This window comes from Arvicola amphibius, chromosome 4 (genome assembly GCF_903992535.2).
Source record: "Arvicola amphibius chromosome 4, mArvAmp1.2, whole genome shotgun sequence".
NCBI lineage: Eukaryota > Metazoa > Chordata > Mammalia > Rodentia > Cricetidae > Arvicola > Arvicola amphibius.
The window spans coordinates 67,341,168-67,357,481 of NC_052050.1; the positions used below are offsets into that span (position 1 = coordinate 67,341,168).

The 16,314-nt window shown below is 49.9% G+C and overlaps 1 protein-coding gene across 1 annotated transcript; it reads left to right on the forward strand.

Annotated features, from left to right (window-relative positions):
- The first annotated feature begins 551 nt into the window (after nucleotides 1-551).
- Nucleotides 552-3,091, forward strand: Il13 (interleukin 13). The gene is made up of 4 exons (XM_038324626.1): nucleotides 552-713; nucleotides 1,986-2,039; nucleotides 2,603-2,707; nucleotides 2,993-3,091. The coding sequence occupies exons 1-4, from the start codon at nucleotides 567-569 to the stop codon at nucleotides 3,089-3,091; spliced, it is 405 nt and encodes a 134-aa protein (XP_038180554.1). The 5' UTR covers nucleotides 552-566.
- Nucleotides 3,092-16,314: the final 13,223 nt, after the last annotated feature.

The following is a 16,314-nucleotide window of genomic DNA, read 5'->3' on the forward strand; positions in this document are numbered from 1 at the left end:
GAGTGAATTTTCCTTACTCTCTTAGTCCTGTTTGAATCCTGTAGCCTTTGATGATTTATGAGATATGCTCGTTGAAATTAAGTAGGAAGGAAAGGAAAGAAAGGGAAGAAAACATTCCCAATTCTCACAGTAGACTGATATTGCCATGTGCCCAGAGGCTGCCAGGTACTAAATGCCCCAAAGGGGTCAGTATTGGACTAGCTGCCCACAAGCTTAGGGCGGCCATCAGGTAGAATTACTGGGGCGGAAGTCGGCTTTCTAATACCCACCTGGGAAATAAGCTACCACTATCTTGGAAACTCTGCCCCAGACCGTTCTCAATCAATCCACTACATCAGACTCTAGACGGCACTGGATTTTCCAAAAAAGCAAAAAGAAAAAAAAAAATCAAGATGAGTAAAGATGTGGTTTTTAGATAATGCTCAATAAAGCAGCGACCAGGGGTGAGGCGTCACCCCTTGGGCCTATAAAAGCTGCTGCAACAGGCTAAGGCCACAAGCCACCAGCTTAGGTCAGCGTACGCTTGCTTCTTCTGCTCCTTGGTTCTCTTGTTGGCTCTGGGCTTCATGGCGCTCTGGTTGACGGCAGTCCTGGCTCTCGCCTGCCTCGGTGGTCTCGCTGCCCCAGGCCCAGTGCTGCGACCCGGGTCTCCTTCCGATGTGCCCCTCAGGGAACTTATTGAGGAGCTGATCAACATCACACAAGACCAGAGGGTGAGTAACACACACACCCCTCCCTGGAAAATGTCATGAACAGGCTGAGGCTGGCCCTGCATGTATGACTGAAGAAGCCCCCAGTCCCCAGGCTCAAAAGTGAGGGAGAAGAGAAGCTAGCTTGGGGAGGGGCAGCAGTGTGGCTAGTGAAGTGTACCCTTAAAGAAAGACCTTTACAACTGATCGGGTTTATGCCAAGAAAGCCTGGTGAAGAGAGGTTTCTGGCTGGGAAACCGGACAGCTCTCCGACTCTCACAGTCTAGGGGCAGTGATGGGGACAGGGAAGGGTTGGGATGTGGATCCAGAGCTTGCTAGGAATAATCAAAGAACGGTGAGCCAAAGAGTGCCAGGGGAGCCTTAAAACCCTGGGATAGCCAGTCATCATCAGGGGTCTGCAGGAGGAAGGGTAGGAGTGGGGCCGGGGGATGATGACTTTAGCTCTGGAAGGCTGATTACTGTGGTTTCCAGAAGCTGTCCCTGTTTAACCAAAGTGGAGGAATTTCTCAAAATGGCGGTGCCATGGCTAACAAATGGACCTTGAAGATGTTGGCAGGGTCACTAGGGGCCTGGTTCCACTCACACCAGCTCAACATTCTTCCACAGGGGAAAGCAGGACAGGACATCTCCCAATGGGGTTTCCTGCGCCATGTCCCAGTCATGATGTCCCAGTCATGATGTTAAGCAGTTGGACAGGACTTGTAGCATCCCTACACCGTCTCTGCTTGTACTGTCTGACGGTTGATGATTGCTAAGCCTGGTGTTATGCTGTGTTGTCCCTGCTGGTACCTCTACAGGCAAGCACAGTGGCTTCATTTGGCAAGGTTCAGGGAAGTCGATGTCAGAGTCTAGACTCAGGCCTTGCAAGAATTGTATGAAGCTTTGTGTGTGTCTAACATAGCACCCCACTCAGAGAACAAACTAGGGATGCATCGGACTCCTACTGCCTCAGGTCTGACTTGACCAGGCCAGCAGCAGCCTCTCCCATCCCTCTACCTGACCCCACTCTGACCTTCTCTATAGGCCCCCTTGCTCTTGCCCAGACTGTGGCAAGCTTCAAAGAAGCCAGTAGCCACTCAATGTTCCTCTCTCAGCTCCAGGACTCTAATCCCTGCCCCTAGGTCCTTCTGTTGAGTAGACATTGGCGCTCAGTGTTGGGGGATTGTCAAGCCTGACTCTATGCTACGCTACACTAGGGGTACTTGTGGACCTGGTCTGGCTGGGGCAGGCCAGTGATTATTCTACCATCTGCTCATGGTGTCTTTCCTTCCTCAGGCTCCCCTGTGCAATGGCAGCATGGTATGGAGCGTGGACCTGAGAACTGGCGGGGTAAGGAGCCTGGGCTTCAGGGATGTGGTGGCGGCTGGAAGCCTGGGGTTCCTTTCCTCTAGACCCTATTCATGCAGCCGGGGCTTTGCAAGCAACATTCAGAGCAAGACATACCTGGACTATCAGGATTTGAGAGGTTGAGGCAGGAGGATTACCATGAGGAATATTACTATATAGTAAGTTCCAGGCTGGCCTGGGCTGCAGAGTGAGATCCCGCCTCACAGAAATCAACGGTAAAAGCACACTCTAGCTCAGTGGTTCTCAGCCTTCCTGATGCTGCGACCCTGTGATACAGCTTCTCACGGAGTGGCGACCGCCAGCCAGAACATTCTTTTCGTTGATATTCCATAACTGTAACTTTGCTACTGTTATGAGTCATAATGTAAATATCTGATTTGCAGGATATCTGATATGGGACCCCAAAGGGGTCGTGACCCACAGGTTGAGGAGCTACCCACTCACGCCTCAGAATCTAGGCTCCTCCTGCCCCCTATACCCATCTGGCCAGCCAACCGCTTTCCTGTAACCTGAGCCAGCCCAACACCTGCCCTCTTCTCCCACAGTTCTGTGCAGCCCTGGATTCCCTGACCAACATCTCCAGTTGCAAACCCATCTACAAGACCCAGAGGATACTGAATGGACTCTGCACCCGGAAGGCCTCAGCGGGGGTAAGGCTTGTTCCACCCCGGCACCCACTCCTGCTAGCCTGCTGAGCATCCCACGGATATGTCCACCCAGGAGCGGGACCACTATGGCAGCAGGGTGTCGGATTTGGGGACTTACAGGTCCTGGGCTCAAGGGCTCCCAACTTTTACCTGAGCCACATTTGTAAAGCAGAGACAAAAACAGAACCCACCTGGCAGGGACTTTTGGGAACATTGTTCGGCACAGCCCTTGGAAAGTCCCTGGTCTTGACGTCCTGCTAACGGGTGGGCCTCTCTGCTGTTTTACAGATTTCCAACCTTCCAGACACCAAAATTGAAGTGGCCCAGTTTATAACAAAACTGCTCAGCTACTCCAGGGAACGTTTTCGCCACGGCACCTATCACTGAAGACAGAAAAGCACAGACGCAGGCCCTGGGTGCCACAGTTGTGGAGCTTGCTCAAAGCAGACCTTTCTTGGGGAGGCCGGGAGGAGGGCTGGGAATGGATGAGATTGGTTTAGCTTTGACCTCAGGCTGCCTGCCTAGTGCCGGGGGCTCAGCCTGGCAACCTCCTCTGTCCCCGCATCCCTGTGCCTATGGCCCTGCTTCACCCAGGCCAACTGAGGCAGAGAGCAACTTGGACACATTTCTTCTTGATCTTATTTATTATGGTTGTATGTTATTTAAATGAGTCTGTCAGTATTGGGGTGGGGGAATGGTTTGCTGCCTTTGTCCCCAGTGGGCTCTGGGGTCCCTGGCAATAATCACTGTATACACAATTCTGCTACCTCACTGGGGCCTCCAGGTCTCACCTCAGGCTGGGGACAGGAGGGAAGGCCAGAGCCACACTCCTGTCTGCCAGCAGGCAGCAACCAGCCCTCAGTCATAAAGTAACTTATTGTTTTATCCTTATATTTAAAATATTAAATAGGTTAGCAAAGAGTTAATAATATATAGAAGAAATGTCTGTTACACTTAAGGTGATGTGTGGGGAATGGGGCAAGGGTTGTCATTGAACATGTTTTTTCATTGACTGTCAAACTAGAAACCAGAAATAAAGATGGTGACAGATAGCCCTGTCTGTTTTTGCTGTCTCTTTTGATCCTTGGGGATGCTGACCTGTGTGGGCTCCAAACTGAGGAGCTCAGTGTAAGACAGGCTTCTCAAAGGAAATAGGGGGGATAAAGGGAAAGACCTAGACTGAAAGCAAACCCTCTGGGCTGGAGGGAAGGGGGAGTATTGGGTACCCTCCCTGTCTACTGTTGGTGAACAGAGGGAGCTTGGGCCAGGAAGTTGGGGTTCAGGGGGGATGTCTAGAGCAGGCGGGGGACCTCTTGGGTATCTCCTGATGACTGGCCAGCTGTGTCTGCACCACCCACACAGTCTCAGGTCTCCCTTGCCACAGGGGGAGTCACAGAAGAGTCTGAGACACGGTGAGGGCCGGAGGCTTGCCCAAGGCACATGCTAGGAGGGAACGCCCCACACTGCCTCTTTTCAAAAGCCACCTGCATAAATTCATGGCTCTTCTCCCCTATACTGCCTACGTGGATGCCCACTGTTGAAAGGGCATTTACTGCTTACATTTAGCAACAGCCTGTTCAATTTCTGGACCCCACTCATTACCGCTTTGTAAGCCAGGACGAATCAGTTGACATGTGGGGGACTAGGAAAACAGACAAGGTCATGGAAGACGGCACCCCCAGGGCAGGTGGACTGCCTCCCCCTTGCTGGCCCAGAAGCTGGATTGGTGAGAGTACCTGCAACAGGAAGCCCTGGCTAACACGATGTCTGGCAGTATCCTTGGGAGATGCTACCCAGAGTAGAAAGGGGCCTAGAAGGGCAGGGTACTTTGGCAGCAGGTGTGAAGTGGGGTTGAGACCACTCAGACTCTGACAGGCAGGCAGGCAGGCACCCTCCTGGGGCAGGCTGGAACCGGTGCTCACAACCACGGGTCAGCCACGCAACACCAGAAGACATGGCAGGAGCTCAGCCAACTCTTGGGGAGTCAGTGTTCCCTTCTCGCCTCACTGCCAACAAGGGAAAGAGGGGAAGAGGCCAAGCAGCAGCATTGGGAATCGGCCACTCTGGAAGAGAGAGAGAGAATCCCTGCAGAGGGTGTGGGATGTGTGCAGCAGGGCAGGACTGGCTCCCAGTAGTGCCAAAGGGATCATGTTTCCTGGGGACTATCTGTGGCTGGCACAGTACCAGCCACCTAGACCAGGGACTGCAAGATGCAGTAAGAGACAGACTTACAAAGGTGTGTGTGTTGGGGGGGATGTTCTCCTCCATCCTCCCTGATAGGGTACTGCTGGAAAGTCAGGCATGAGCAATGATCTTGGCCTCCTTCTCCACCCATAACCTAGAATAAAAAGATAGATGGATTGTTTTGTTTTGTTGATTTTTTTTTTGAGACAGGGTTTCTCTGTGTAGCCCTGGCTGTCCTGGAAAACACTCTGTGGACCAGGCTGGCCTCGAACTCAGAGATTCACCAGCCTCTGCCTCTCAAGTGCTGGAATCAATGGTGTGTGCTACAACCAACCATCTTGGTTGATTGTTTAAAAGGGTGGTGCGTGTATGTGTGTGTGTGTACAGATGTGTATAAATGTGTATGCATGTATGAGTGTGCATGTGTACACATTTGTATGATGTGTGTGACTGTGTATATGTATATGTTTATGTGTGTATTACTCTCTGTGTGTGTGTGTGTGTGTATAAGAAGCTAGAAGTCAACTTTGGGTGTTGTTCCTCAGGAGTAAACTACCTTAGTATTTTTGTTTGCCTGAAACTCACCCTGTAGACCAGGTTGGCCTTGAACTCACAGAGATCCTCCAGCCTCTGCTTCCTGAGTGTTGTGATTAAAGGTGTGTACCACCATCACTGGCTGAACCTTGTTTTTCTATATAGGTCTCTCACTCACTGGTCTAGAACTGGCCTGTTAGGCTATCTATGCTGGCTGGTCAACAATCCCCAGAGATACTTCGGTCTCTGTCTCCCAGAGTTGAAGTTACAAGTGTGCCCCATTCCACTCTCTTTCTCGTGCTTCCAAAGCAAATATTTACCCATTGATCCCTCTCCCCAGGCCCCAAGAATGATGATTTCCTGTGTATTCTCTCATCAATATGGTTTCAGCTTTACCCTGGTCCTCTCTAACTGACCAAGGAGTTGCCTGTCTGTCCAAAATAAGGGAGATGGTCTGGGGATAAAAACACTCGCCGTGCCGGGCAGTGGTGGCGCACGCCTTTAATCCCAGCACTCGGGAGGCAGAGGTAGGCAGATCTCTGTGAGTTCGAGGCCAGCCTGGTCTACAAGAGCTAGTCCCAGGACAGCCTCTAAAGCTACAAAGAAACCTTGTCTCAAAAAACAAAAAACCAAACAAACAAAACAAAAACAAAAACAAAAAAAAAAAACTTGCCAGCCGGGCGGCGGTGGCGCACGCCTTTAATCCCAGCACTCGGGAGGCAGAGGCAGGCGGATCTCTGTGAGTTCGAGACCAGCCTGGTCTACAAGAGCTAGTTCCAGGACAGGCTCTAAAGCTACAGAAAAACCCTGTCTCGAAAAAAAAAAAAAAAAAAAAAAAAAACCAAAAAAAAAAAAAAAAAAAAACTTGCCATGCAATCCTGATGACCTAAATTCCATCTCTGGAACTTGTGCAGAAGGTCTGACGCTGTGGTAGCACCCGGAACCCCAGGATTCTTATGGTAATATGGGAGGTGAAGACAGGAGAATTGCCCAGAAGCTCATGGGTCAGCAAACTCCCAAAAGAGACAGAATAACAGGGCTGGAGAGATGGTCCGTGGTTAAGAGCACTGGCTGATCTTCCAGCAGCTCCAGGTTCAATTCCTAGGCCCCACTCACACAGTGGCTCACAACCAACTGTAACTCCATTACCAGGAGATCTGATGCCCTCTTCTGGCCTCTGTGGGCACTGCACACACACAAGCCCGTATCACGTAAAATAGAAAAATAAAACCTCAGTAGGGGATGGTGAGGCACACCTTTAATCCCAGCATTCGGGAGGCAGAGGCAGGCGGATCTCTGTGAGCTCAAGCCCAGCCTTATCTACAGAGCAAGTTCCAGAACAGGCTCCAAAGCTACACAGAAAAATGCTGTCTTGAAAAAAACACAAGAAACAAACAAAATGAAAAACTTCAAAAAAAATTTAGGTTGAAAGAAAGAACCAAAAAATTGTTCTTTGACCTCCATGTACACAGTGGCACAGGTGCACATGCACAGAAAAATGTGTGTTCACATGTACACACACACACACACACACATCAATCTCTTTCTCTTTCTCTCTCCTTCCTCTCTCTTCTCCCTCCCTCTCTCTCCTCTCTCCCCTGTCTCTCTCCTGTATCTCTCTCTGCCTCTTTCTCACTCTCTCCCTTTCATTTCTCCCTCCCCCCTCTCCCCTCTTCCATGCCTTTTCTGGCCACCAGGGGTCCACAGCTAGCTGCATCCTCAGCCACCACAGCCCAAATCCTTCACATGGGCTGATGGGATGTGTGCCTCAGGCAAGGGCAGACCTGTGGTCCTCAGTAGGGTACACTGGACTCTTCGGGAACAAAGGAGACTTACATTGCCACAGAATGAAGCTGGCATAGCTGACAGCAAGGAGATGGCCCAATCAGGAACAAGAGAAGAAGGAAGAAGCAGGAGAAATGTAAGTTTGAGAGCATCACCTCGAGGCCCTAGAGAGACCATGGCACTCCTGGAAAGCTGCTGGGAGCTTTCTCCCATACATAAGGGCAACTCTCAGTAGTGCCCAGAGACAGGGTGCTGAGAAGAGGTAAGGGCCCTTGAGGAGTGGGGGAGGCAGAGCTGGTCAGGGTACGGGGTAAGCGGCCCCTCAGCTCTCCAGCCTCAGGAGGTTTCACTGAAGGAGGGAGGGACAGGACAGGGGCTCAGATGAGAAGTGAGACACGCACTCTGTTTCCGCTGAACTCAACAGCAAGTACTTGTACCACTCAGGCAAGGTGTTGAAAACAGTCACATCAAGGGCTTCTCTGGGGCCAGTCCCTGAGGTGTTCAGGACAAAGAGGAGCCAGGCAAAAGATGAGTCTGTCCCCTAGCACTGAAGGCAGCTAGGAGGATGGGCTGGTCCAGCCATCGGCTGTCACATTTATATGGCAGTCAGTGCTTTGATCCTGCAGTGAGCTGGTCAGTGGAGACCAACCTCGGCTAGCCCTGCTTCTCCCTGATGGGATGGTGACAGGTGCTGCTGGTCGTGTCTTGGCTGGGGGCACCCTGGTTGTATGGTCCCATGCTTTATGCTGTGTCCACGGTCACCCCTCCCCCACACTGCCCTCCCTTACTCTGAAAACTAAAAGTCACCAAGCTTCACTATCTTCATTCATTTCTCAGCTCCACCCAAAAGTGACAGAGTGTATGGCTTACAACGAACTTTCTCAGATCAACTGATTTCTCGGCAGCCAGGGAGGGCCCCCCGTGACGTGACGAAGCCGTTCGAAATCCCAGAACCAATTTTCTACTTACGACCTCACTTTCTGTTGCTCTCTGTCTCCCTTCCTCTCCACAGTGCCATCTCGAGTGGAAAGTGACCCCCTCACAGAGTGACTGCCGAAGAAATGCCCGCCCCCAGTCCTGCCCTGCCTGGGCTGTTGTGTGGTCAGAGGTGACGCAGGCACCAAAATTAAATATAGCAGATCTCGTCATCTCTGCTCTGAGCATCATAGTGGACCAGTGCGTGGGGGCTGCACAGTTCTTCCTGAAACCCTCTTGGGGAAACAGCCAGGCTGTCCCCTGCTGGACCGGCTACCTAGACCCATAGGCCTGTGACCCCTGACCCTACTCAGACTCACACTAGAGGAATTCAAGAGACATCAAGGAAGATAAAGCAGCTTCTCATGTACTTACTTGCCTGTTTTCTCATGTCTGCTAAATGTCTTTTTATCATGAGCATACATCCATTCCCTAGTGGGGCCGGGGGCAAAGACACATCTCATATAGAAAGCAGAACATTGCTGAGGTTCCTGGAAGGGACAAGTCAGGACTGGGGCTGGAGAAGGAACTAACAGCATCCTGGTCCCCTAAGCTCTCTCAGGAGGGATCATGTCTGGGAAGGCATGGCTGCAACCTAGCCAGATGAGCCATCTGCTCTCCTAGGCCTCCAGGCCTTTAGATCCATGTTGGGTAGTGAAGGCATAGAAGGAAAGTGTGCCAGGGGGCGCTCACCTAGCTGAGTCTGACGCTGAAGTGACACCAAGATCCTGAGGACCGAGGGGAGCACTGCTGGCTTCAACAACCTTGCTTTCTCTCTTGAGAACTCTTCCCTGCTGTCTCAGGGCCCACAGCCCACACAGACACTTGTCCACACACGTGGCTGCTGTTGTTCCTTCTTTCCCTCTTCTCTTGTGCCCATGCTTTGCGCTTTGGTGGTATTCCCCTCTGTGTCTGTGATCATGGTCTTTTGATCCAGACCTTTTGAGGACATAGGTAGACATGTAGCCAAGGGCTCAGGGCAAGGACTTCAGGATTAAATTAACTCTGACTTCAAGTTCCATGGTGTCCCTGATTACATAAATTGTTACTTGGGCCAAGTCTCAGGTGTCACCCTAAAGCAGAGCTCCACCCACCCACCCATCCATCCAACCATTTATCCATCCACCCATCATCCATACATCCATACATCTACCTATCCATACATCCATCCATCCAAATATCCATCCACCCATCTATCCATCCACCCACCAACAATCCAACCTTCCAACCATCCAACCATCTAACATCTATCCATCTGTCCATCTATCCACCCATCAATCCATTCATCTATCCCATCTAATCATCCATCCATTCATCCACCCACATATCCATCCATCTGTCCATCTGTCTGTCCATCTATCCATCTACCCACTCAGTCACCCACCCATCCACCCATCCCATCCAACCACCCAACCATCCATCTGTCCATCCATCCATCCACCTACCCAGCCAATTAGCTAGCCAGCTACCTACCCACCTACCCATCCATCCATCCATCCATCCATCCATCCATCCATCCATCCATCCATCTATCCACCCACCCACCTACCTATCCATCCATCCATACATACATACATACATACATACATACATCTGTCCAACTGTCCATCCATCCAACCATTTATCCATCCAATTATCCATCCATCTATCTATCCATCCACCCACTCATCCATCCACCCACCCATCCATCCACCCATCTGTCCATTCATCCATCCAGTCAGCAAGGGTTTACCATAGTCTTCCCACTGATATGGTTCCTGAGCACAACAAGGGTCAAATCTAGGAAGACAACAAAGCAGACAGCACAGGGGTAGTTCTGAAGCCTCAGAGAGAAGCCCAGCAGCAGGGGTAGAGCACAGAAATCCAAGAGCACCTCACTCATGAAATAGGATGAAAACAGAGGTCTGGCTGGACAGAGTTCATGTGAGAAAAACTCTTTGCATTAGGAGGAGATACTGTAAGGGCCCAGGTCTCAACCAGATGAAGCTGAGACCTAACTCAGGTACTCAGGAGGTGAGGAAGGAGGATCAGGATTTTGAGGGCTGTGAGAAAGAGCTCCAGGCCAGGCCATATCTTGTTGACAGAGGTTTCTGTCCCGTCTGGTCCCACAGCCATTCGGTCTCAAAGAAACACACAGAGGTCTACATTAATTATAAACTGGTTGGCCGATTAGCTCAGGCTTATTAATTCTTACACCCTACATTAGCCCATAATTCTTGTTTGTGATAGCCACGTAGCTTGGTACCTTTTATCAGCGAGGTGTTCTCATTTTGCTTCCTCTGTGTCTGGATGAGACTGCAAACTGAACCTTTCTTTTTCCCACAATTCTCCTATTCTGGTCGCCCCACCTATACTTCCTGTCTGGCTACTGGCCAATCAGCATTTTATTAAACCAGAACAACTGATAAACTTTTACAGGGACAAGACCATTGTCCCACAGCAATATCTGATTCAAGTTTTGGGGGCTTTATTTGTTTGTTTTGTTTTGTTTTTGGTGTTTGTATGTTTGAGATAGAGTTTCTCTGTGTAGTCCTGGGTGTTCTGGAACTTGCTTTGTAGAGCAGGCTGGCCTCAAATGCACAGACCCACCTGCCTCTACCCCCCAAATGCTGGAATCAAAGGTGTACACATCAGTGGCCTGGCCTGACTCAGGCTTGTTTTTCTAATTCAGGTTTTGACAGAGCCATTCTGGCAGCTGTGCAAATTGGGGGCACGAGGGCGGGGCTAGGAAGACTGCTTACCCGGCTCCTGTAGAGACCCAGGTGGGAAAGGTAGGCAGAATATCAGCAGAGGAGTAAGAGATGATCTAATTCTGGAGAGGCGTGTTTTGTGAGCAATATGTGTGCAAATTACATAGTTATACTCAATATTATACAAAGTAAACATTCATAAAATATGTACTGCATGCTACTACAAACATATGGCTTTTTGTTTGTTTGCTTTTCTAGACAGGGTTTCTCTGTGTAGCTTTGGAGCCTGTCCTGGAATTCGCTCTGTAGACAAGACTGGGCTTGAACTCACAGAGATTTGCCTGCCTTTGCCTCCTGAGTGCTGGGAGTAAAGGTGTGTGCCACTACCGCCTGACTCATAAATATGGTTTTTATGATTTTCTATTTGTGTGTGGGGTGGACACCTTCTGGGGAGCTGAACTCAGGTCCTCATGCCTGCTCAGCAAACTCTCTTACCCTTGAGACATCTCCCCAGCCTCATATATTTAAATTTATTATTATCCATACACACTTTTCTGCAGAGCCAGAGGTGAAACCCAGGGCTTTACACTTTAACCGAGTGTTCTACCATGGAGCAACACCTCTGAGCCTCATATTCATGTTTTGTTTCTGGCGTCTGTTTGTTTGGTTTTCTGAGACAAGATACTCCTGGCTGTCCTAGAGTTTGCTGTGTAGACTAAGCTGGCCTTGAACTCTCAGCTCCTCCTGCCTCTACTGCCCAAGTATTGGTATTAAAGGCATAAGCCACCATGTCCAGGACCCCATATCAGTTTTTTTTAAATCTTTAACTTTTAAAAAGTTATGTATGTAATGTGTGTGTATGCATTGCCCCCAGGAGGCCAGAAGTGGGCATCTGATCCCCTGGGGCTGCAGTTACTTACAGGTGGTTGTAAGTTACCTGATGTGGGTGCTGGGAACCTCACTGGGTCCTCTCTGAAAGCACAGTACATGCTCTTAACTGCTGAGACACCTCTGAGTCACCAACTGTTGAGTCACCTCTCCACCCTCGAAGAAATGTATTATAATCTGAGTGGTGGTGGTGCACGCCTTTAATCCCAGCACTTGGGAGGCAGAGGCAGGCGGATCTCTGTGAGTCTGAGGCCAGCCTGGTCTACGGAGCCAGCTCTACAGAGTTCTAGGACAGCCAGGGCTACACAGAAGAACACATAGAAAATTTCAAATATTTACGAAAGTACTACTCTAGTATCGATTACCAACCTCAGTGGTTAGCGTGTGGGCACCATCTTGGTCTCATCTCGGTTCTCCTCACTCCCCTATGGACAATGACCCACCCAGGTGCGAGCAGGGGCTGGGATGGGCTGGATGCAGCAGGTGAAGTCTGTGTGTCCTGAGCTCAGGTGTATCCCATGAAAGCTGCATTACGGACGCCATGTGCCTCCCTGAAGCCTGAGCCTGGCACAGCCTGCCCTCCTGGTGTGAGGCCACGCCACAGCGTCTATGCCATCTAGGCCCTTCCATTCTACCTCTGTCCCCTGCACTGGGAAGCCACCGTGCTGCCGTCACCATTTTATCAGTTCCTCGCTCTTATCTCCCATCACCTTCCACTGGCCATGGTGACCGTGACCCCTCACTTCTGCTTCTTGGGTCTGGGCTTCCGACCCTGCCTGTGCAGGACTCCTACCCCTCTTCCGGCATCACTGGGAGGTCACTCGTGGGTCACTTCTTATCCCCACACGTTTCTCAACCCAGTAGAACTCTGTCGATGGACACTCCCCCATCGGAGAGCCACAGAGGCCCCTCAGTTTAGCATGGCCGACCTCCGACCCTATCTTGCACCTTCTAAACTATCCTCTCCCAGAAGGACAGTTCCCTGGGCCGGAAACCCAGGTCACCTACAGCTGTCTCCTCGCTCACACCAAAGTGCATTCAGTTCAAGTGATGTTGCCACCACGGCTGCGGCATGACCACAGCTGGGCTTGGGGATTATTTTAGGTTTCTTCTCATATGCGTTTATGCGTATGCTTTTCTCCTAATGTGTCAGGAACCTCATCAACTCTTGATACTTTATTACCACATATAGTTTTCCCACACCCTACTCTACTGTCAGCCTGGCTTCACCGGGACACCCAGACAGAATAACTTTCCCAAAATCACTCAGAAAGTCATCTGGAGCTGGATTCCGAGGAGGCTGACTTGAGTCTTTCTTAGATATGTGTGCACATACATGCATGTGCATATAGATGTGTGTGCATACGCATGTGTGTATATATGTGTGTGCATATGCACGTGTGTATAGATGTATGTGCATATGCATGTGTGAATAGATGTGTGTGCATACGCATGTGTGTATAGGTGTGTATGCATATGCGTGTCTATAGATGTGTGTGCATATGCATGTGTGTAGATGTGTGTGCATATGCATGTGTGTAGATGTGTGTGCACATGCATGTGTGTATAGAAGTGTGTGCATATAGATGTGTGTGGAAGTCAGAGGACAACTTGCAGGGAGCCAGTTTCCTTCTTCTGTGTGGGCCCTGGGGATTAAACTCAGGTCATCAGACTGATCCACTGAGTTATCTCACCAGCCCCCAACTCTGGGTCTTTTTTTATTTCTCTGGTTTTTGTTTTTCAAGACAGGGTTTCTCTGCACCCACCTCCCTTTACTGAATGAAGTGCCCATGGCAAGACAGAACCAGCTTCCTCCGCTAGGCAGGTCCATAAATCTGGGAGTTGAAGAGTTGACACTCCAACTCTTCAGAAACAAGCACAGGGGCTCAAAGACTTAAAAGGGGATACATGCGGGAGGGACAGGTGTGGACAACGTCCAGGTGACAAAGCTTGAATGTCCAGACTTGAGTACTATAAAGAGTACTATAGTCATTCACCCAATCAAAATATGATCAATTATAAAGTACCCTGACTCAGAGCCCACTGTGTCCTGGGTGCTTATCTAAGTACCTGAACTTAGTACTCCGGACAACCTCAAAAACCAAGTACGGCTCTTCAGTTTGGGGATCGTGGCTGAGGGTATGCCCAAGGCCACAAGTGAAGACACAGAGCAGCCAGCCCAGAGTCTTCCTTCTTAGCCACATCCCTTGTGGCTACCTCTTCATGGGATGACAGGGTCTAAGGAGCCCTGGAGGGAGGAGGCATGCAGCTTCCTCTCCCTTTTGTGGAAACTGAGGCCCAGAGTCAACGCTCTCCCATGGCCACAGTCACAAGGAGCTGCCTGATGGACTCCACACTAGGGTGCACGTCTTGCTTAGTGGCTCTCAGCTAATGTGAAGGGCAGGAGAAGGTCTATGACAGTCACCTGCCTGCCCTGTCCAGTCGTGCTCACGACTCCAGCAGGCTGCTATCTTCCACTCTCCCTCGTCCCAGACAGGGCAAGCACCAGCTTTTCCCACCTTGTCAGCTCCATTCACAGCCACCTGTCACCGTGGGGTGACTTTGGGAAGACTTGCTGGTGTTTGAGAAGTTCACCCTCTTCCCTCTGGCCTCATCCAAACATTGAATCAAGCTAGATGAACTTCGCTCCTGGGGGGAGAATTCCCACATTGTACCTTTCTGACTCCCTGTCCTTCCCACATGGCCACAGCAGCCGAGTGCTCAGAGGGACACTGTGGGATCCATCCAGCTCTCTCATAGCCCTTCTAGTGTCCTAGTGCATCCCTTAGCAGGGTTCCTCCAGTCCTGGAGGACAAGCTCCTGCTGGGTCCCATTTTCCCAATGCCCCACCCCTGTTCACGTGCAAGTTCAACCCCAGCCAAGCTCCTCAACCCAAGCAGAACAACTGCTGTCCTAGAGATAACTTGCCAAATGCTCTTCTCAAGGATCCCACTCTTGGCCTAGCGGTGGTGGTGGTGGCGCACGCCTTTAATCCCAGCACTGGGAGGCAGAGGCGGGCAGATCTCAGTGCGTTTGAGGCCAGCCTGGTCTACAAAGTGAGTTCCAGGACTGTTTGGACTGATACACAGAGAAACCCTGTCTAGAAAAACGAAACATAAAACAAAAAGAACCCCACCCTTTTGTGACGGCTCCTGGGTTAAGAGCACTCGCCGCTCTTCCAGAGGACCCTGGTTCAGTTCCTGGCACCAGCAAGGAGGTTCACAACCATCTGTAATTTCAGTTCCAGGGGTTCCAACACCCTCTTCAAGTCCCAACAGGCACCAGGCATGCATTTCATACACACATGAAAGCAAAATACTCAGACACGTAAAACATAAGAATTATTCTAAAAACAAAATGAAGCAGAGATGATCCCGTCTCTATCTGCACAGTGGACGATCAACTTCAGAGCTGCCAGGACGCTCAGCAGGGACAGGTTTGCCTCCACGAGGCTGAGCGTAGCCTTAGGACGCACAGAGAAGTGGGAGGGAAAAACACCAGTGCTGAGCAATAATTCATTTATTTGGTTGGGCTTTTTTGAGACAGGGTTTCTCTGTGTAGTCCTGGCTGTCCACCTGCCTCTGCCACCGAGAGCTAGGGTTAAAGGCCTGTGCCAACACTGCCTGGCATTTCTTTTTTCTTTCTCTTTTTTTATTTTTTTAAAGATTTATTTATTTATTATGTATTCAACATTCTGCCTCGATGTATGCCTGCACACCAGAGGAGGGCACCAGATCTCAGTACAGATGGTTGTGAGCCACCATGTGGTTGCTGAGAATTGAACTCAGGACCTCTGGAAGAACAGCCAGTGCTCTTAACCTCTGAGCCATCTCTCCAGCCATTATTATTATTATTATTATTATTATTATTATTATTATTATTATTATTAATTTGTTTTTTTGAGACAGGGTTTCTCTGTAGCTTTGGAGTCTGTCCTGGAACTAGCTGGTCTTGAACTCACAGAGATCCATCCACCTGCCTCTGCTTCCTGAGTGTTTGGATTAAAGGCATGTGCCAGCACTGCCCGGCTGCCTGGCATTTATTTTATTTTTTAATGGATCTCCTTCCATATTTCTTTAGTACTTCAGGAACATGTTGCTGTGTCCAGCTTAACAACAGGTACATTTTAAACAATGGGTGTGGTGGTGGCTCATACCGATAATCCCAATGCTTGGGAGGTAGAAGCAGGAGAATTTCCATGAATCTGAGGCCAGCCTTACCTACATGACTTCCAAGCTAGCCTGGGCTTCAGTGTGATCTCTTTAAACATTTTTATTTTAAAAATTAAAAAAAAAGAAAAGAAAAAAAGAAAGAAGGAAGGGAAGAAATAGGAAGGTTTGTGTACTATAAACATATTCAATTTTTATTAATTAAATAAAAATAATGGGAAAGTAACCCAGCAGTAACAACTGCAGCAACATATGTTTCCAGATGCTCTTCTAGAAGTCAGGAATTCTGAACCGAGGCAGGAATCCCAGAGTAAGGAACTGGGGGGACGCTGCACGGGAGTAGGAAGAGCCCCTTCTACGGCAGATGGGAGCCAAGGGGTCACTG